This window comes from Rousettus aegyptiacus, unplaced genomic scaffold (genome assembly GCF_014176215.1).
Source record: "Rousettus aegyptiacus isolate mRouAeg1 unplaced genomic scaffold, mRouAeg1.p scaffold_m13_p_4, whole genome shotgun sequence".
NCBI classification, from domain to species: Eukaryota; Metazoa; Chordata; class Mammalia; order Chiroptera; family Pteropodidae; genus Rousettus; species Rousettus aegyptiacus.
Genome location: NW_023416307.1, coordinates 1,998,705 through 2,020,709, shown reverse-complemented (window position 1 = coordinate 2,020,709; position 22,005 = coordinate 1,998,705). Strand labels below are relative to the sequence as shown.

At 45.0% G+C, this 22,005-nt stretch overlaps 1 protein-coding gene and 1 long non-coding RNA gene across 2 annotated transcripts; both read left to right on the top strand.

Moving 5' to 3' along the window:
* The first annotated feature begins 12 nt into the window (after nt 1-12).
* Nucleotides 13-3,622, top strand: LOC118601655. The gene is made up of 2 exons (XR_004950460.1): nt 13-113; nt 3,017-3,622. It is a non-coding gene; the product is annotated as an uncharacterized LOC118601655 (long non-coding RNA).
* A 4,038-nt stretch (nt 3,623-7,660) lies between these two features.
* On the top strand, nt 7,661-17,118 carry GET1 (guided entry of tail-anchored proteins factor 1). Its single transcript, XM_016121774.2, has 5 exons — nt 7,661-7,873; nt 11,224-11,389; nt 12,214-12,281; nt 13,856-13,970; nt 15,258-17,118. The coding sequence occupies exons 1-5, from the start codon at nt 7,772-7,774 to the stop codon at nt 15,329-15,331; spliced, it is 525 nt and encodes a 174-aa protein (XP_015977260.1). The 5' UTR covers nt 7,661-7,771; the 3' UTR covers nt 15,332-17,118.
* Nucleotides 17,119-22,005: the final 4,887 nt, after the last annotated feature.

The following is a 22,005-nucleotide window of genomic DNA, read 5'->3' as shown; positions in this document are numbered from 1 at the left end:
TCCTCCCCCCGCGTTCCCCGGCCGCGGGCTCCCCCTCCCCGCCGGCCGGGCCGCCCCCAGCCCCTTCCTATTGGCTACGGGGCCCACCCCGCCGCGGGCCGCTTCCGGAATAGGTGAGACTGACCGTCACTCGACCACTGCGCCCCGCCCCCGCCCCCGGCGCCCCCACCCCCGGCGCCGTCTCGCGTGGCCCCAGACCCAGGAGGGGGGGCGGGGCCCCAGAGGCCGCTCTCGCCTCACGGTAGTTTGAAGAAGAGCCGCAAAGTGCGGTCTGCGCGCCGATTGGCGGGCCCCTGCCACGTGGTCGCCGGGTGGCCCCGCCCACAACTCCTGGATACCTGGGCGCACATCAGAGTCCGGGAAGCCCGCAGGATCGGCCCCGCCCCTCTAGTGTGACTTGCGATGGGACATTTAGAGTTAGCCTCGTAGACTGGGATGGGAGAGACAATGGAGTCAAGTACTGGCCTATTTCTTCCACCTCGCTGGTCAAGAAAGGCTAGTGTCTAGGGTCTCCAGCTTCGCAGGCCTGCGGGAAGCGTCCTAGTGCGCAGGCGCTGGAAGGGAGGTTGTGGGAAGCAAAGCTGGCGAAGCGTGAGGCTCCACTGCGCAGGCGCGGGTCTTTGCGACGTCCCTGGACTGGCGGTTGGGGCGCGGCGGTATTCCAGCACTGGATTGCTTGGGGTCCGCACTTTCTGGGTAGCATCCTTTTGATCCTCTATTGCTTGAGGAGCCAGGGGTGCAGGCGGGTCGATTCGGGAGCCTTGGGAGTTCCTGAGTCCCGGCCTTCACAGTCCCCAGGACGTGTCCACTGGTAGACCCCTTGGGCCCGCCTGTCCTTTGGCTGAAGTGAAGCCGGAAGCACGCGCACCCAGCTCATGCGCCTTTTTAAATAGTCGCTCACGTAACTGCACTCTAAAGCGTGGGTGAATTTCACAAGCACAACATTGAAAGGCGCAGACCCCAAAGAATACAAACTATGCCATTCCATTCATATAACATACAAAGACAGGCAAATCTAGTCTGTTAGAAGTCAGGATAATGGTCCCTGGTTGGCGGTGGGTCAGGAGCTAGTGACTGGAAGAGAGGAGAGAGCAACGTAGTGGAAGGGAGAGCTGGTCACGTTCTGTTTCTTGGTCTGAATGTTGGTTGCATTGTTGTGTTCACCTTATATTAACTGACGAGTGCATGTACATAGATATGTATATGTGTACACATCCATTTTTGGTTATATATCATCAGTAAAGTTTTAAAGATTATTTTTTTTGGCCAACATGTCAAAATCAGGTTGTCATACAAATTCAACTCAACTTTTCGCGGCCTCCTTCCTGTGTGCATTCCAGAGGCTGCACTTGACCTTGTAAGGAGGTATCCCTTCAGTTTCCCGGGGTTCCAGCCCTGATGATTTTTCTCATATTTTTCGCCTGGCCTCTGAAGGCATTTCTGTTTGTGATGCCTATTGTGTAAGCATGAGGGAGTTATAGATGCCACCTTTTATATTTCTGTGGAAAAAATATTTATGTGGCGCAAAATTTCAAGAGTAGAAAATGGATTCCAGAAGAGTCACTCTTCCACTTCTGTGTTCCCAGATACCTAATTCTCTCAAGAAGCAACTGCCGCCGCTGCTGCTTGTGTACCCTTCCAGAGATTTGTATACATATTTGATCAAATGTGTGTGTGTATATTCATTTTCCCTTTATTTTTTACACCATTTGGCATCTTGCATTTTCCCCTTAGTAATGGAGGTTGTTTCATAGCAATGCTTTTAAAATTCCTTCTTGTTATTCTTTCATTGTCCACTGTGAAGATGTATGAAACATTTTAAAATCAATTCTCTATTGACCGGACGTTTCTCTTATAAAGGATGCTGCAGTGAATAACTGTGTACATATACGTCATATGGCACATTGTTTAAAACAGCAAACTGTGCTTGCAGAACCCAATTTTGGCTTTAATTATTTTTTATTAAAGTTCACTTAAAACTTTGAAAACTCTCACATGCTCAACCCCTACCTTAGATGAGACCCCTCTGTATTTAATAGCATCTTATATTACCTTTTTGGAAAAGGTTCGAAATGGTGCATACACAATCATTTCTTCAAGCATAACACTCTTTATATTATTTAACAATTGAATGAACACCCATAAATCTGTCATCCAACCGTGGAACTAGGACACAGACAATTATCTAGATAAACCGATGCGTCCCTTTAGAATACTTTGTATTCTGGCAATTACTTACAGCACTGTAGTTTTTTGTTTAGCTAAGCCCACAGGAGAATAAGGACAGGGGACATTTTGTTCACCATCATTTTATACCTTGCACAATTTTTTACATAATTTTTAAATTGTAAAAAAACATTACATAAAAATCACTTGCTTTAAGTGTAAAATTCAATGATTCTTAGTAAATCTACATAGTTGTACAATCATCACCATGATCCAGTTTTAGAACATGCAAAACACCTGGAAAAGATTCTTCTTGGCCGTTTTCAGTCAATCTTGGTCACTCCCTCAGTCCCCCAGGCAATCACTGATCTATCTGCCTTCTGTCACTATAGTTTAAAATCTCCTCGAAATACACTTTTAAGAGAATGAAAAGACAAGCTACAGATTGGGAGGAAATATTTGCAAAGCATACACCAGATAGAAGACTTGTGTGTAGAACGAACTCAAAACTCTATGCAGTTCTAAGAATATAAACAACTATAAAAAGGGGGCAAAAAATTTGAACATACTTTATCAAGGAAGATATAAAAATGACAAATAAGCACATGAAAACCTGCTCAATATCAGTAATCATTAGAGAAATGCAAATATAACAAGAAACTCATTTATATTGAGATACCACTACACACCTATTGGAATGATTAGATTTTAAAAAACTGACCATATCACATATTGACGAGGGTGTGGAGGAACTGGACTCAAATCCTGCCGGTTGGAATATAAAATGGTACAGCCAGTTTGGAAAATAGTTCAGAAGTTTCTTAAAAAGCTTTTTTTTTTTTCTTTTTAGGGAAATTGTATCTTCAAAAATATCAACAAAGTAAGAAAAGACAAAGAAAGACTATGGAAAAGTTCCAGATTAAAGGAGGCCAAAGAGATATGTCAATTAAATGCAATACCTAACCTTGGACTGGATTTTGTACTGGAGGGGAAAAATGCTACAAAGGACATTCTTTAGTCAACTGAAAAAATGGAAACACAAATGGCAGATAGATAAAAGTATTGTATCAATATTAGCTTTACTGAAGTTGATAAACGTGCTGTGATTACATAAGAGAATATTCTTACTGATATAGTGAAAAGGAAGAAACAGGATAAAGGAGATGGGGTAAAATGTTAAAGTAGGCAGATCTCAGTAAAAGCTATTGGGTGTTCTTGACACCATTTTTATCTTTTGCAACTTCTCTAGATGTTTGAAATTATTTTTTTAAAAAACTAATGAAAGGTTTATTTAGAGATAAAATTTTGGGCATAGTATACACCTTGTGAAAATTTGAGATTTAAATGAAGTCTATAATTTTCAGTAATAAGCAGATTAATATTTAGCCTACTGAATTTTGCATATTCAGAAGGCTTAGCATAACAAAGAAATGAAATAAAAACATTTTAAAAATTATTTGGTTCAAGCAATATATTTTTTAATTGAGATGAAATTCACATGACATGTAGTGAACCATTTTAAAGAGTATAATCCCAGGGCATTTGGTGTATTCACAGTGTTGTTCGGCCACTCTGCAGCAATATCAACAGTGCTATCTTTAAGGATCATTTAACGTTTGCATTAAAAAAGTTTTCATAACTGCTTTTTTAACAAGTTAAAAAATACGGGTAAATGGCTCAAATTACAATCTATTATATTTTTCTCTCTGATTAGCTCCTCACACACACATGCATATGCATATGTACATGCATGTGTGCATGTGCACACACAAACAGGAGTGCTTGACTAGATGGGTGTTATGCTTAGAGAAATAAGTCAGACTGAGAAAGACAAATACCATAGGATTTCACTTATAATGGTGGAATCTAAAAACAAAATAAACAAGTAATCAAAACAGAAACAAACTCATAGATACAGAGAACTGATGGTTGCCAGATGGGAGGGGGTTGAAGGAAGATGGGTGAAAACTGTGAAGGGATTAAGAAGTACAAATCGGCACGCACAAAACAGTCATGGGGATGTAAATTACAGCGTCGGGAATGTAGTCTATAATAACTATGTACGGTGCCAGGTGGTACTAGACTTATCAGGGGGATCACTTTGTAAGTTATATAAATGTTTAATCGCCATGTTGTACACTCGAACTAATATAATATTACATGTCAGCTGTAATTAAAAGAAAGCATGCTTAAATATTCAGCTCTACTAAAATGCAGTTTTCGAAGAGCTCCTCATACTTTGTTCATCGTTAGCTACCCTGGATCCTAAAACAGGCTGCCAACATGTAAGACATGTCCAGGACTCTGAAAGCTGATAAGCAATGCAATAGCTATAAAATTTATGCATTCTAGGTAGCTACCTGAGCTTAGTTTGTACCAGTAACAGAAACAAGCATTGCAGATTTTACTAAATTTGCTCCGAATCTTGTTGTTCCCCTAGTTCCTGGTGGAAAGACAGTCAGGCTGCTCTTTGATTCAATTCTGTATGTGGCCATCATCCTCATCCTTATCCTCATTTTCATTTAGTAAAGCTAAGTGAGTGAAGCTAAGAATGGGTAAATTCGGTCCCCACTAAATTAGTTCTTCTCTGTGTCCCCTCTATTTTCACTGTCTTGGGCATACTCAAAGCCACCTCGTTTCACCTTGCATTTTGGCACTGACTTCTGGGTGTGCCTGTCTTGAGAGGAATCCACGTTATGTTGAGCGCCCTCTGTAACTGACCCTAAGTCACTCAGTTCTGAACTCATCTCTAGATCTAGACTGATTCATATTGAGATACTTTGGCTTTCACATTTTCTTTCCTTATGTTAGTAGAAAAATTCTGCCTTCAAGTGTTAGTGCTCCTTTTGAGGGCTGTCCAAACGAAACAATAGGAGAGACCTGAGTTTTCAAATTGGGTTGCCTCTGAAGGTCAGGTCTTCTCCCACCGCTGCTGCACAGTCAAGGACATTTTCCAGTGTTTTTTGTCAAATTCTTGCTTCACCAGGAATTGGTGATCCTCCTAGGGGTATATGGTATCGGGATATTGATGCAGTAGGAGTGGGGAACAGTTGATACTCTCCTCTAGTTACTGCAGACTCAAAGGGACCACTTGGCTGTGTGCATCCAAGCCAAATAGGATACAAACAGGGGATCGAAGCAAAGAAAGTAAAGGTTTATTTAAAGAACTGGCATAAAGCCCAGATATGAAGGTGAACTAGTGCTCCCAAAAACCTGGCTCCCCGATGGCCTCTAGCGGCTGAGTTATATAAGAGAAAATCATTAATCATGGTTTCTATGGGAGCTGGGGTCCTGGGCTCTGCTGATTGGTCGGGGCTAAGGCAGGCGTCAATTGATCATGGCGTTAGGTCCTGATGTCAGTCATGGCATTGCTCTGTTTGGTTCCAAGGGCACGTGGTCTGTGAGGCCATTCCATTCCATGAGTCTGGAGCTGAAACATAACTGAGGCCAAGGTGTTATTTTGTTTGACTAAAACCTTATTCTACTTTGAGGTTTGGCTATTGTATCTTGGTCATGGTTGATAGATCTGAAGCTGTAATCTTAAGTGAGTTTGATGCTGACCAGAACCTAATGTCCTAACGGTTTAATGATTAAAAGAATGGACATACAGTATGCGTGCAGGTAGGAGGATCTAGTGGAAAGAATGCAAGCGAGTTTTAGTTCTATCAGGCCAAACAAAGCTAGCTTGGATTAAAGCAAAATGCATACTAAAGAAAGGAAGTTCATGTGTAGTTACACTCGTTAGCCTGAAAGGCAGAGACAGAGGAGGAGCTGCCGTCACTCTTTGTGAAGTGGTTTCTCCCTCTAAGTTCTTCTAAATCTCTAGTGAGTAGAGGAGCCAATAGCCTAGCTGCAGCTTTGGGTGGTACAGCTGAAGGGGAAGGCTATGGAGGAGAGGCAGTCTCCAAGCCTGTCTCTAGTTTTGGTCAGTTCAGCATCACTTACCAGCCAAGATGCCTTTCCAAGGAAATAATTCACTCTATTGCTATTAAATAGCTTCATTTCACATGTTTTCTTGAAGTAGAAATTTGTAGAGCCATAGCTCCTTGATTCATTTTAATTAGGTGTTAGTCCTCAGACTTCAACTAGATGTCCAGAAGAGGTGGCTAGACATCTTTTGCTTTATTTTCTATACATCAACGTGAATTGGGATTATTTTGCTATAAAACCTCATCTTTGTCTTGTGGGCAAAAAAGGGGCACATACTAAACCTGACAAGCTCAGGGGAAGCCAGCATAGTGAGCCCTACAAACTCAGAGATTGAATGTAAAAATATTCAGAGGTCTGAATATAAAAATTCCTAACTAAAAGTGTGTCATAACAAGTGGTCATATCTTAGGCTTGTAGCTTCTTTGACAAAGGTTAATCTTTATCTTAAGCGAGCCTGTCTATTGTCTTTTAGCATCTAAGATAACATACCCTTGGAATGTCAGAGTAGTCCCTTTTCTGGACCACAGAATCCCTCATTGTTATCATGTTCCCTGAATACCACACCTCTATGCTGTAAATGTTAATTTATTAACTCTCCTCTACTCACCAGTGTAAAAGATGTGTCTCTCCATTCTACTTTTTATCCAATCCCAGAGATTTTCCCATTTTGCTTTCTCCTGACCCTTTATTACCACCGATGTATTTCATCTAACCCTCCTTACATTTCCTCCTTTGAGGCTAATGTATAAAATAAGCAGCAACACTCTCATTCTAGGGAGCATTTTCATAAGCCATTGAGATTTTGGCTCAAACAAACTCATTTCTTACCTTGACAGCCCTAAATGTAGGTTAAGTATTTTATTCCAAGCAGATTGTAAACAGCGACTTTTAATTTTTGTTTTTATTTTTTAGTTATTATTATTATTTATGCCTACAGCACCTGATCGTCTCAGGTGGTCTCCCATCCAAGTACTAACCAGGCCCAAACCTGCTTAGCTTCTGAGATCAGACATTGGGCTTGTTCAGGGAGGCGTGGCTGTAGACCATGGACTGCGGTTCTGCTGGGGTGGGAACCCAGGACCGTCTGCATCTAAAGCAGACGTGTTAACCGCTACACTATGGAACTATATCCATAAACAGTGATGTTTAATTCTTATTTTTTTTTTTCAACACTTACTTTTCAGGTATGCAGTTTTGTAAATTGTTCAGATTTATTACAGTGCTTACTTTTGAAATGTAAACTTAATACACTCTACATATTCTTACAAAACATTTCTTTTTACAGGTACCTGCCATTACACTTATGGTAATTTTCTATTTCTAGACAGATTTATTTAGGACTAAAAGTGAGACAGTTTTTTTAAAAAAAAAGCACTAATGACATCATAACACAAGCGGATTGCAGATACAACACTGGAGAGACGGTAGGAACGCGTCTCCCTGGTCCTGCGGGAACGGTGGGTGTGGGTGCGGAGGCTACGGAAGCCGGGAGGGCCGACGCGTAGCTGCGACCGTGTGAAAAAGGCGGCCCCGCCTTCCCGCAAGTGCGGCGCAGTGCGCAGGCGCGGCGTGCGCGGGGCGCGCTGGGCCTCGCCGTGCGGGATCGCGGGCCGGGTCGCGGGCTCGGGCCCCATGGAGCTGCCGTAGCGGAGCTCGCGCGCTTGGGGCACCCGGCATGAGCTCCGCGGAGGCCGACGGCTGGGCGTGGCTGCTGGTGCTCAGCTTCGTGTTCGGGTGCAATGTCCTCCGGATCCTTCTTCCGTCATTCTCCTCCTTCGTAAGTGGCGCACGGGGGTCTCCGACTGGCCGCGCGAGGGCCGGCTTCCCGCCGCAGAAGCGTCTCGGTTGGGCCGTTCTGGGTTTTAAGAAAGAAATACCTGGCCACCCCAGGCCACGCTTTCACGTGGCAGCAAGCCTCAGGCTGGGGGTTCTCAGCGGCCCCCCGCCGTCCGCACTCATGTCCCTTATTTCCTGGTCCTCGCGCGCATCGAGCTGCCCTCGGCTGCCGCGGGGACAGTGCCCGGCGCAGCGCGGCGTCCAGGGTCCGCCGGAGGCCTCGGCCTTCCTCGCACGGCGTGGCGGCTCTGCCCGGTCCCGGCGACGGATCTCGGGGCTGGAGCCGCCCATCTGGCGGGTGGGACGGGGTGGCATGGGGTGGTTGACGGTGTAGACCGAGAACCTCAGCACTGCGTGCTGTTTCCCGTATCCAGAGGAGCGGCGGGCCCGGGGGAGCGTTGTCCCTGCGGGGCGTTTTGCCAGGGCACGAGTACCTCACCTCCTATCCCGCTGTCGCAGCTGCTGTCTGGGGCGACTGTCACATCATCCCGCCTTCCTTTTCCCTCCCAGAGGAGTCTTACTCAGAAAGTCATCTCGCGGGGTGGAGATTTGGTCCTTGGTTTGTGATCCTCCTAATGCTTCTCCTCTGCCTACTGCAGCACGAATAGGGGTTCGCTGGCAAATTTGATGGGGCGCGTGTGCGGGAAAAACATAGGGAGCTGTTGCCTTAGGAAGGGCGCCCTCTCTTGGCTGCAGCGGGAATGAGAGGCTGACTCAGACTGAGACTAAAAATATTGGTTGCACATGTTGTAGCCTTATTCTTGAAGCCTTATTCTGGGAAACAGCTATTCCTGCTTTTTTCTCCTGATATAGATGGCTGGTGGGGGCAGGATTTCTACTCCTTTATGTTTTATTCTCCCTGTACTCACTGAGTGCCTGTTTTGCATAAAGCTCTATTTTAGGGCCTTATTGTTCTGAGGCTTAGGGACTTCTCTCTGAACCCCATCCCGTTCGGAATCTTTTCTATGCACCCCAAACCTTTAAGATGTTGTTGCAAGTCCTTAGCATTCCATGAAAGACCCTTGAACAGCTGGCCCCTACCCTCTTTTTTTTTTTTTAAATTATGGTAACATAGAGATAATGTAAAACTTACCGTTTTAGTAATTTTTAGGTGTAGAGTTCAGTAGCATTAAGTGCATTCACACTTAGTGTAGTGTTCACCACCATCCATCTCCAGAACTTTTTTATCTTCCTAAACCAAAACTGTAATGCTTAAAACACTCCCCAATGTCTCTGCCGTCTGTCTATATGAATCTGTCTGCTCTAAGTACCTCATGTAAGTGAAATCACACAGTGTTTGTCCTTCTATGTCTGGCTCACTTCACTCAGCATAATGTCGTAGGAGTCATCCCGTGGTAGCTTGTGTTAGGATTGCATTTCTTTTTAAGGCTGAGTATTATTCCATATATGTGTGTAGCACATTTTGTTCGTTTATCTTTCAGTGGATATTTGGGTTGTTTCCCCCTTTTGACAATTATGAGTAATGCCGCTAGAACATTGGTCATCTTCTTTAGAGAAATGCCTATTCAAGTCCCTGTCCATTTTTTAAATTGGGCGTCAGGAGCTGTCCCCAGTGGAAGGGCGCCCTCTGTAGACTCACAGCAAGAGTGAGGGGCATTTATTTTTATTTTTATTTTTATTTTTATTTTTATTTTTATTTTTATTTTTTGTTGCTCAGTTTGGAATTTTTTATATATTCTAGATGCCGACTCCTTTTTAGATAAGTGATTTGCAGATATTTCCTGCCATCGTGTGGGCTTCCTGTCCATCTTTCTCGCAGCGTCACTACCATTCTTCCTATGCACCCCAAACCGTTTTACCCAACGTTGGAACCACATGCGACTAATCGCACTTGCTCAAAGAGGCCGTGAGCTGTGCATGCTTTCTTATTAGCTGAGGGGGAGGTTGGAGTGTGTGTTTGGGATATTGCAGCAGCTGTAATAAGTAAGACCTGTCATCATCTCAGGCTTCTTTACCAAGCCCACACCAAACCCCTTCTCTGCAGCTAGTCCATTGTCACGAGAGGTCAGTGCTGTTGTCTAGACCCGGTGAAGGCTTGCACATGATGAGGATTGGTGTTCATCATTTAGATGGAAGAGGATCGGGTTTGAATCCCTGTCACATCCTGTGCTGCTTCCTGCAGGCTGTATAACCTGTCTAACCGCAGTTCGCTTTCTTAAAGCTCTTTCTCCTGGGTTTTAACAGTATTTGTCGGGATTGTTAGCTGGGTTCAGAAGGGTGACACATAACGATCTTAGCAGAGTACAGCCTTACTGTTGTACAAAACAGGGAAGAGTGGGGATCAGTTCCACCTGGGTTTGTGGTGAGGGTCCGTGAAAAGCTCCAAGGAGCACTGGCTGGGTGAACGCTGTTCCTGCACAACCATTAGAGGCTGCCCCACCGCGGCCCGGGTTTCAGGGTGCAAGTGGGAGAGACGCCCCAGGAGAAGCCGTTTGACTGGGAAGGGACCACACTCTGTACTTCAGACTGTGACCCTCCCTGTAGTGTTTCTGGTGCTTTCTGTCCTGCCAGAAGCAGGGAGAGCATGCTCGATGTGGGGTCCAGGGGGGCGTGCTGCACAGGAGCCCCGGGATGACAGAAAACTGTCTCCCGTTAGCCTTGGTGTTTCTCTGATTAATCCTTTATAACGACCCTGCCGACCCTGCCGTCTCCACCGCCGCCCCTCTCCAGGGTGGAGCTCTGACACCGTGTTTGGCTGGCCGCCTCCTGCTGCCTCGAATGCGCCCCTCACCCCGCCCCGGCTCTGACTCCCACGCCAGGCTGCCCTTTCTTGGAGACCCCAGACCATTGCCAGTGTGACCTGCTGCGGGAATGCCCTCCTCGCTGCACTTGGACTCCAAGTCCCCACTCTGGGACCCCACCTCATCACTGGCTCCCTGTACCCCGACCCCGCTCTGCCCTCCTGATTTAGGAGGGGATTCTTTAGGGAGGGAAGAAAATGCCAGGTCCTTGTACCGGAGTGACAGCTCTGGGGATGAAACGATTTTCATTTTATAATTACAATTTTTCAGTAATAGTGAGTTACATTTGCATATTACAATCCACGGGCGTGTCTGCAAGAGCTAAAACATGATGTGAATAGCGATTCAGATCGGAGGGAGTTTCTGTTTTTGCGGTTATTGTAGGACGCAGGACCAGGGCAAGGCAGCAGAGGCTGGCTGTGTAGGCAAAGGGCAGCTTGCCCGAAGGAAAGAGAGGTCGGTGGGGGAGATGGGGGAGAGTGTGTACCCCACGTGGAAAGGCGCTGATGCCAGCTGTCCTCGCCACCAGATGTCCAGGGTGCTGCAGAAGGATGCAGAGCAGGAGTCTCAGATGAGAGCCGAGATCCAGGACATGAAGCAAGAGCTGTCCACCGTCAACATGATGGATGAGTTCGCCAGATACGCCAGGCTGGAAAGGAAGATCAACAAGATGACAGATAAGCTCAAAACTCACGGTACTTTCACTGGTCCTGTGGAAAGCTTCGTAAGAGCTGACGCAGAGAGGAATCTTTGTGTAAATGTTCGTAGAACACGTGTGTTGATTCTTGGATGTTCTCAATGTTGATATAAACTTTCAAGTTGTCTAGAAGGAACCCAATGAAAGTTAATACTTTTTCTCTATTTGCTGGTGACCCTTTGCTTTCTAAACACAGGAGCATCCGGGATGGAGTTCCTTCAGAGCCAGCTTGTTATGCTGTCATTTTCAAACCCAGCACTTTTTGAGAGAAGCTTAGACAGAATCTCAGTGGACACTCAGGGGCTTTTTCCACCCTCTAGAAAATTCCAGCAGCGTCCTTCTCTGAGGGTAGGGCTCAGCTCTCGCTCATCTTTACGTGTGCCCCGTCCGTAGCATTCCGCTGTGACGGAGACCGTTCGCACAGGGCGCCTGTGTGCGGAGAGCAGGCCTGGTGAAAGAGTTGTCCCCATGGCTAGTGGAACATGCAGAGGGACCCACTGGAGTCCCCTTGTGGATTAGCATGCAGTGTAGACTGGGAAGTCAGGGAGGAGCATTTAGTCCTGTCGGTAAGCGCACTGTAAAAAGGATCTCTGATTTAGATGAATGGCTGTAAAGGTTTTCAGAATTAAAGCTTTACATCTCACAATCTGAGGGTGATTCTATTTTAAATAATGACATAATGGGTGACTTTTAAGGTGTTCAGTTTTATGTTTATCGATATAATTAGAAAATATTCTGTGAGAGGAAACAAGTACATATTCAAATATGCACTTGAATATTTTCAGGACCGATGTAATTGTTTCATCTTGTTTTTCCTTTCAGTGAAAGCCCGGACAGCTCAACTGGCCAAGATTAAATGGGTTATAAGTGTTGTTTTCTACATATTACAAGTGAGTGTCCTTTTGTGCCACCTGGGGTCACTGAGGTCACTAACTGACTGAGCTCTGGAACACGCGGCCCCCCGCGTCCAGGGGCGGGAACTGGGGCGTTTGGACATTCAGCCGCCGTGCCACGGTGTCTTGCCATCGTGTGACTCTGAACAGTCTGAGTTTGTGAGTTAGACTGAAAGAAAGCCTGTCTCTAGATTAGAGTGGTGAAATACTGAGATTTTAAAGCACACGAGTGTCGAAATAACTTCTCCGGAGTGCTTTCTATGGCCCTTGTTCTAGCACGGGCTTGGGGGGCTGCGGGGTGAAGTGATAGAAACGTACTCGAGCGTTGTGTTCTGTGAGATGGTCAGTGGTTTGGCCATTGCTCCTTTCGTGGTGTTCAGATATGTGACTGTCTGCTCTCCAGGTAGGTACGCCACCGTTCTCATTAAAGCCTAGTTCCATTGAGTCACCAGGTTCTTATCTGGGGACTTTTCCGTGTCCACTTCCTGTGGAACTCCTGTTGCTTCTGCTGCTGCTTTGCCCTGAGGCTGCGATGTGCTGTGTACACACTGCAGCGGCTGCTTTAAATGGCCTCCGAGGGGTCTTTCCTGGGGTAAAGGATTCAGGCCAAACCCCCCGCAGCCCAGGTTGTTCGCACGCAGTAAGTACGTCCACCGCCAGGCGCTGGCACTTTGATCGGAGAGAGTTTTCCCGGGGACTGGAATTCAGCCAGAGGCCCTCTCGTCAGCATCCTCATTGGGCGTTTTCAGGGCCACAGAAGAGGACGGGGGACAGCGGGGGGAAGGCTGCTCGGGAAGAGAGGGAAAGAAGTCGTTTCCCTCCCCGCCATTTAAACTCCACGGGCCCCCTCTGCAGGCGGCCACCACGCGAGTGTGGGTGGGGGTCAGTCCCTCAGGGGTCTCAGCGGCGTGAGATCGCCTTTGTCACGAGTAAGGTGTCTTTCAGCGTCATCTGGCTACTTAGTGGAGGTGCTCAATGAGGAAAGAGCAGCTGTGTTAGGGGAGACCTTGCTTGATTTGTCAGCTAATTTAATAGTGTCTATAGTTGAGCTATGAACTGTGCGGGTCCACTTAATACATTGATTTTTGGAGATCTGCGACAATTTGATAAAACTCGCAGTTGAACTGTATAGCCTAGGAATATCGAAAATATGAAGAAAAGTTAGATATGGCATAAATGCATAAAATACATATATTTTCTTCATGATTTTATTAACATTTTCTCGAACTTTATTGTGAGTATAGTACATAATGCAACATACAAAATACATGTTAACCGACTTTGTGTTATTGGTAAGTTCCAATCCACAGTGGGCTGTTAGTGGTTACGTTTTTGGGGAGTCAGAAGTTAGATTGGGGTTTTCGACTGCCCAGGGGTGGGCGCCCCAAGCCCCGTGTTGTTCAGGGCCAGCCGCCTGTCCCATTGGTGGCTGTTGGCCGCAGGGGCCGGGCGGCTGGGGCTTGCGGCCACGGGCGTGGCGTTTCCTCAGGTCGCGTGTGCGCCCCGTCTTCCTGCGGTGACCGGCCACGTGGCTGGCCGGCCGCTCCCACCCACCAGCGGTGTCTTTGCAGGCCGCCCTGATGGTCTCGCTCATTTGGAAGTATTATTCTGTCCCCGTGGCTGTGGTGCCGAGTAAATGGATAACTCCGCTGGACCGCCTGGTGGCGTTTCCCACCAGAGTAGCAGGTAAGAGTTTTCTGGAAAACGGAGTGGAGGAATGTGGGTACGCTCACGTGCAGGTGCGCGGTAGCAGACGCAGTCAGCCACCATCCCCGTCATCCGTGCCTCAGCCTCGCACGAGGCTTGCAGCGGAGAGAGCCACAGAGGTCCCTTAAGTTGTCTGGGACGCCTTACCCGAATCCCGCCCAGCTGTGCCTCTGCGGGCGGCCAGCGCCCGGGGCCGCTGCCCTGCCGCCTGCCTGAACCGCCGCTTCACTCCGAACCCGGGACGCTCCAGGCCTTCCCTGCGCCCTCTGCAGCGCCTCAGCTACCGGCTGTTCTTTCGTTTCTGAAAGATCGTTTCTTTTGGGTGTCGAAAGTAGTACATGCCATTGTAGAATGACTAATACAAGGACAGTCAAAAAAGTTCTCATTAAATCTGGACGATCCCTCTTAACATCGCGGCATATTGTTTCCAGTCTTTTTTTCTATTTATACAGTTAAGGTCGTTTAGCACGTGCAATTTTTTGCCCCTTTTTACTGTATGTTGTAAGCCTCCTCTCTTATCAATAAACTTTTCTTTATTAAGGAATTTCGAATAGCTCTTCTTCGTTTGGATGTGTCATAATTTACTAAATTCCCCATTAAAGGATACTTTTTTAGGTCCTAATTTTTTCTGTCACGACTAATGCCGCAGCACACATCCTTTTTGGTCGGGGTTGTGATTCCTGATAATGCCGGAGGTGAATTACCAAGTTACAAGGAATGACTATGCCAGAGATTTGCAGTTTAGCCACGCCCCCTCGCCTGCCCCGCCCCTTTGCAGGACTTGACCGGGAGGGCCGCGCTGCTGGCTGGTGGCTCAGCGTTGCTCCGCAGAGGAGCCAGAGGCCACCGCGCTCTGGGCAGCCAGTCGGTGGGGGGCGACTCCCACGGCCCCCTTCCTGTCCCTCGTTTATCTGTGCGGCAGAAAGCTCTGGGCAAACGTTGCCTCGTTTTTAAAGCGTTTTCGAGAAGGGGAGCCGCGTAGTCCTGCAGGTGGTCGTGTAGTCTCTGACTATCAGAGATGGTGACGCGCAGCTCCTTGGCAGGAAGGAGAAACTCAAAGCGGCGCTCGTTGTTGGGTGATGCCAGCTCCGTGAGGAAGCCGGGCGGGTCAGCTGCAGCTCCAATGATGAGTTCCAGCTTTGTCTCAGCCTGGCCGCTGCTCAGAGAGAATTGAAACGCCCTACTTCCTCCAAGTTAAAGGCCCCAGGGGCAGGGAACGGGTGAGCTCCTGGCGGCCTCTCTCACGGTGCGTTTCTTTATTTTTAGGTGGCGTGGGAATTACCTGTTGGATTTTAGTCTGTAACAAAGTCGTGGCTATCGTGCTTCACCCTTTCAGCTGAGAAAGAAGATGAATCCAGCCGTGATGCTTTTGAACACGGGTTTCCCCTTAGGTTAAAAGGCTGATTTGTACTGTTTTTTGTTTTTTTGTTTTTTTTGTTTTTAAAGCAATGAAAGCACACAGGTTAGTTCTTTTGCTGAACCTGTTTGTTTTTGGACTTCGTGTGAGATCCTTATAAGTACGGTGGTTTGTACATGTGTCATCGAGCCGGAAGGGCCTGTGCTCCGGCCAGCAGCGAGCGGGCCAGGCGTGTGCCAGGAAGTGTGCGACGTGAGGGGCGTGTACGGGTCACTAGCGATTCGCACCCTTGGCGCATTCTAAAGGTCACGTGGCCAATTGGAAAATGAGGATTTTCCGATAACTTGAGTCCTTTAAAGACTTCATGTTATTTAAAATCCAGATCAGAAAGCGACTTAATATTACTACTACAATTTGAAACTTTGTTTTCTTACCTCATGAGGGGATGACACTAACTGACCTCGCCCATGCTGCGTTCTCCTGTTCGAAATGTCGTTTGTCAGGCAAGCCTTGCGCTTGTGGTATCTACTTAACTGAAGCTGTTAGTTTTTCATAACCGTGTTTCGTAAATATGCTCGTGAGACCACAATACATTGTTTTGTGCTTAAGTTGCGTGTCTTGTATTTAAAGCATTTCAAATGAAGTATATTTTATAAACATTTAATATTTATGCTTCATGGAATGAAACAAAGTTAAAAACTAAACTAGGAAGCCTGATTAAATTAATTTAAATGGCTACGTGTTGCTCATAAAGTTTAATTTTGCTAAATATTTTTAAAAATACCTTTCTAATTCAAATCGTTGCAAGTGCTTATGTGACTTCCTTACAGCCACTTAATCGCTGTGACCAATCTGAAACTGACAAGTGGCAGGGGACTTTAACCATGAACCAAGTGGCCATGGTAAAGCTAAATTCTATCACTAGTTTTTAAAAGATCATATTTGTATTCTCGTGTTCCCCAGTAATCTAATAAGTAGCTCATTATTTCTACTAATTGTACTATGAACAGACAAAATGCTGCGCTTACTTTAGTTTATTGTTGAGAGAATGGGTTTCAGGTCCCCCTGATCATTCAGACTGAGCTGGTGCCAAGGAGACATGGCCTTAGGAAAGGCTGCAGGTCAGGGAACGCAGCCGTATTTATAGCATCCGGGGTACCTGGACCCCAGCGTCCACTGCCCCAGTCACCTCGCAGGGCACGTTCTGGCCACAGGGGGTGAGAAGGCAGCCCGGCCAGGAGCTGACAGCAGCGCAGGGGGTCCGCAGGGCCTGGGGTCCCTCGGAGGCCACGGGCCTGGCGGTCGCTGCCGTTGTCGCAGGAGTGACTGTCACGGGGTGCGGCCTGCAGGGACGCCCTGGGAACACCACTCCGGAGGGGGGCTCCCGGATGAGACCCTTATCTCCTGAGGAAACGTTCTTCCAGTTACGACTGCAGAAATTGTGAGAAATCTCACTGAGGCTGTTAACACCTTCCACATACATGAATAGTGTGTGAAGATTAAATAGGGGAAATTTAAATGTCATGTTTCATATCATGGTGGGTTTTCAAACGCTGTTTCTTTTTAAGTAGGTAATAAACGTGGTACTGAATTCAAAAGATACAGAAAGGGATACAATGAAAAGTATGTTTTCCTACCCTTTACTGTTACGTCACCCAATTTTCCAGTTTTCCATTGTTACCAGTTTCTTATGATTCTTCCAATGATATTCCACACATTTATGGATGTCGATATGTGTGCTTTTAAAATAAAATTCTTTTAAAATTATAATAGTACTGTTTGCGCCTTTTTTTTTTTTTTTTTTTAAATCCCACTCGGAAAACGCAGGAAAAGAGCAAGAGAGCCAGTCCCCCGCCAGTCCTGCAATGGCCGCTGCCCAGACTGTGCTGCTCCCTTTTTCTCGTGTATTTGTGGATAGCTATAGGTTTAAACAGGTTCCTATTTAAAAATACCTTATAGCTTGACTGGAAAAAGACATTGGTTTGATTTGAAATAGCCGAAGCTCTCTTCATGCCAGTCGTGTTCGCTTTATATTTATGGTAAATCGAGCAGGAGAACCTTATCATGTACAGATCCATAGTCATTTCCATGGGGGTTGGCACAGTACTCCGGTTGCTGGCACGGCGGGTGAGTGTGTGTGTGTGTGTGTGTGTGTGCGCGCGCGTGTGTGTGCGCGCATGTGCGTGCTGACCTCCCATCTATATTTTGGAAGACCTTTGAGATTGTTTCTAATGTCTTTTCTGACCACCTCAGATGACAGAAATGTCTTTTTGTTCCTCCAAGCCTTTTCGGTAATACCTGTGTGAGCGACTTGTCAACCGATCTGTGGGACCTGCTGCCCTGTGGTTTTGCTCCTAATGTTTCAGACACTATTTTTGTGATAAAGGGTTTTGATTCCAGTGATGCCGCAAGTGCCTTTGGGGCCAGAGACTGTTCCTCCGGCTTTTTATGCCCCTCCCAGCATGTCTTAAGTCAGCACCCAGAAATATTTAACTTAAAAAAAAAAAACAACCCCGCCTGGCAGTTTTCCACTACGACCAGGCATGCCTTTTTTTTACAGGGAGTGTGTTTTGTCTGGAGTTGCGGTGTTACCAGTTACCAGTTACTAGGAGAATTTTCTGGGGTGCTCGTCTTCTACACATCCTTGAGGACGGCGAACTTTGGTGGCGTCCAAAGCTGCCCATGTGGTTGGCCTGCATGCCGTGCGGGCCCCGGCGTTTGCCCTCGGGGCTCGCTGTCCTGGTTGGTGCGGGTCAGCTGTTCTGCCCGAGCCTCCGGAATGTAAAGCGTGCGTCCCTCTTCCGACGCGGAGCCCTCCTTGCCCGTGCTCCCAATGTTGCAGATACCATTGAATATTTTTGATTGATACCTGTGTTTTCTTCTCAGAGTTCTATAGTTTTAGCTCTTACACTTAGGTCCTTGATCCTTTTTGAATCATCTCTTGTATACAGAGTGAGGTAGGGGTTCATCTTTATTCTTTTGTATGTAGATACCCAGTTACCTAAGTACCATTCATTGAAGACAATATTCCCCGTTGAGTGGTCTTGGCACCCATGTCAAAAATCAATTGGCTCTAGGTGCATGGGTTTATTTCTGGACTCGATTCTATGTAATGTATCTCTGTGTCTACCCTTATAGCGATACCACACATTTTGATTACTGTTGCTTTGTAATAAGTTCTGAAATCCGCAAGTGTGAATCCTTGAACTTCATTCTCCTATTTAAGTTTTGGGCGTCCCTTGCAATTCCATATAAATTTTAGAATCAGATTGTCAATTTCTACAAAGAATTTAGCTGAGATTCTGATAGGGATTGTGCTGACTGTGTAGATCACTTTGGGGAATGTTGCCATTTTAACAATATTAATTCTTCCAATCCCTAAACATGGGATGTCTACATTTATTTAGATCTTCTTTAATGTTTTCAAAAATGTTCTGTAGTTTTCACATGATAACTTTTGCAGTTCTTAAATTTATTCTTATGTATTTTATTCCTTTTGATGCTATTATAAATGAACATTTAACAATATTTTTTTAAATGAAAGTTTTTAAAAATTTCATTTCAGATTATTTGTTACAGGTGTGTAGAAATTGATTTTTGTACATCGATCTAGGGTTCTGCAACCTTGCAGACCTCATTTATCAGTTCTAATAATTTTTCAGTTGGATTCCTTAGGATTTTCTACGGATAAGATTCTGTTATCTGTGAATAGAGATAGTTTTATTTCCTCCTTTCCAACCGATGCCTTTATTTTCATTTCTGCCTAATTGCTCTGGCTAGAACCGCCAGTTCAATGTTGAGTAGAAGTGGTGAGTTTGTACATTATTGTCTTTTTCCTTATCTGGTTTTGGTATCAAGGTTATGCAAGTCTCATAAAAATGAGTCGGGGAATGTTCCTTCTTTTGCTGTATTCTGGACCAGCTTGCTTAAGATCTGATTTATTTATTTTTTTAATATCCGATAGTAAAAACTGGGTTGCCTCATTTTCATTGGAAGATTTTTAACTACTTATTTCAATTTCTTTAATGGTCATAGGGTTATTCAGTTTTACGTTTCTTCTCGAGTCATGTTAGGTATATTAGTGTATTATCTATTCTCAACTTTCAAATGTATTGGGACCAAATTTTTTATAAATGCTCCACATGTGGTAGAAAATACACGTTTCGAAGTTGTTGGGTGTGGTCTTCTGTATATGTCCATTAGGTCAAAATCACCACTCTTCTTATTCAAGTATTTACCTCTACTGGCCATTCTTTATTTGCTGAGCTATCCACTGCTGAGAAAGGTCTGTACAGTCTTACACCATGATGTCGCTGTCAATTTTTGCTTTGTGTTTTCAAGGTAGCATTTTACTCTCCTCTTCAGCACTGTAAGAGCCGTGACACTTGGTTTCAGTGCCTTCCTCCCGACGTTGGTGACTCGTCATATGTTTATGTGACATATATGCACACACTACTGTAGCTGTATCTCGTTTTTCGTAAATCCACAGGAGATGATTGTGTCAGCAATGACGTTTGTTTAGAATTTCACCTTTACCACTCTGGCATATAGGAGACCTTTGATCTCGAATCATGTTTTTTCTGCCTGACGTTTATCTGTGGGAACAGGGGTTAAGGAACTGCTGTTTGCAAAAGCAGAGAGCAGGTTGGACTGCAAGTATAGGCTGTAATTGGTTTATCTTATTGGGACACAGCCACGCCCATTTGTTTACGTATCATCTGTGGCTGTTTTCATGTCACAATGGTGCAGTAGCTGTGACAGAGGGTCCATGGCCTGTAAAGCCTAACCTATTCACTCTCTGGTCCTTTACAGAAAAAAATTTGCTGATCTCCACCTTCGAATTTCCTTTGGTGAGGCTCCAATGGTGGCAGTTGGTTTTTGGTTCTCTGAAAATATGTGTTTCTTCCTTATTCTTGTTGTTTCTTTGACGCCGACCTGCTTTTTGCTATGTCGTTCGTTGCTTTTAAGATTTTCTCTCCGCCCTTAACACTCTGCCATTTCATTACGATCTAGGTCAATATGAATTTCTTTTTATTTTAATTTCTGTTTATTTTGCTTGGAATTTATTGGGCTTTCCAAAGTAATGGATTGATATCTTTAGTCTGTTCTGGAAAATTTTCAGCCTTTCTCTCTTTATTTAGTCCTGCTCCATTCTCTTCCTCCAGAAATTCTGAGTAGATGTTTGTTAAACCTTTCGCTTTGTTTATGTCTGTTAACCTCCTCGCTCTCCCATCTCCTCTTTGTCTCTCCGTGCTTTTAATATCCATCATTTAATGTGCTTCAGATCTGCCTTTTTCTTTGTTCGTTCTAGTCTCATCTGCTGTAAAGCCTGTTTATTGACGTAATTTAAATTATATGTCTTCTGAGTTCTTTGTCACATGCCGAGTTCTTGTTCTTTTTATTTCAAAAATGTATTTCTTTAAACATTTTATTTTCTGTGTATAATAATTCTAATATGTGGAGTCTTCAGACTGAAAGTTTGTTTGTTTGTTTGTTTTTAACTATCTGTGGGAATTTCTTGAGGCCTGCGTTTGCATTTTTGTTGCTCTGGAGATACTACCAGCCTAGAGCTCTTTAAACTTTAGTTTTAGGTTAGAGGAACCACACAGGCTATCACACGAGATAAGGGCTGCCTGGCTCCAGAGTCTTAGAGTTTTAGACAATTTTCTCAGTGCACTGAGGCTAGAGAACCTGAAAGTCTCGTATTCTGTGGGAGGGACATTCTGTCAGGCTCCTACGTGGGCTAATTTTGTCCTGGACTCTTTCTGATGCTCATTTCTCCAGTTTTGGGCAAATACCCTACAGGGGAAAGCTGACTTCAGAGCTCTGCTTACCGGCCTCCCTGGCTGCCTCCTTTCACTAGTGTTTATCTCTGAACAATTGATTAAACATATATTTGTTACAGTTAATATAGCATTTTAAGCTTTTTTTTTAAAGCAGGAGTGCCAGACTACCTTGTCTACCAGACTACAGGAAATGGATCTCTTTTTATTTTAAAACGTTTTTCCTCTTGAGTATAAAGTTATGTTCATTATAGAAAATCACAGTAAAAAACACACTAAAAATAAAAATTGGCCAATCTCCTTCCTCAGAGATAAAAGTTAGCGTTGTATTACCCTATAACTTTTCCTATGCATATAATTAAAAAAACTTAATTAGATGACTAGGAAGTAACGGGCTTAGATTATATTTTTTTTTATTAAAAGTTCCCTACAGAAGCACTTTTAGTTAGCTCTGATTGAATGTTATGATTTGTGCTTTTGTTGTGGGTAGGCATTAAGAAAAGATCCTGTGAAAAATCCTCCACCTGCTGTAAAGCGGGAGTATTCATTGTGATATTGTAGTGTTAAACCATTTCTAAGAATCCTTTTAGTAAATCTCCCCAGAATTCAGGGCCAGGCGATCACGTCACATCACGTGCATCTGTACATCTTATCGCATAAGCCAGCCAGAATTCTAACTCCTCCCTCTCTCCTTTCTCATTTTTTTCCTCACTGTAGTTTTCATAAAGAGCAAAGCTTATGCCAGGTGTGGTATATTTATCCCATCTCTGGTTTTAAATAGAATTCTTCACTCCCTTTTAAAAGTTTATCTTCTCAGTTTTTAAGTGTTACTATTACACGCCAACCCGTAAACATCTTTGGATAGTAAGGTCTA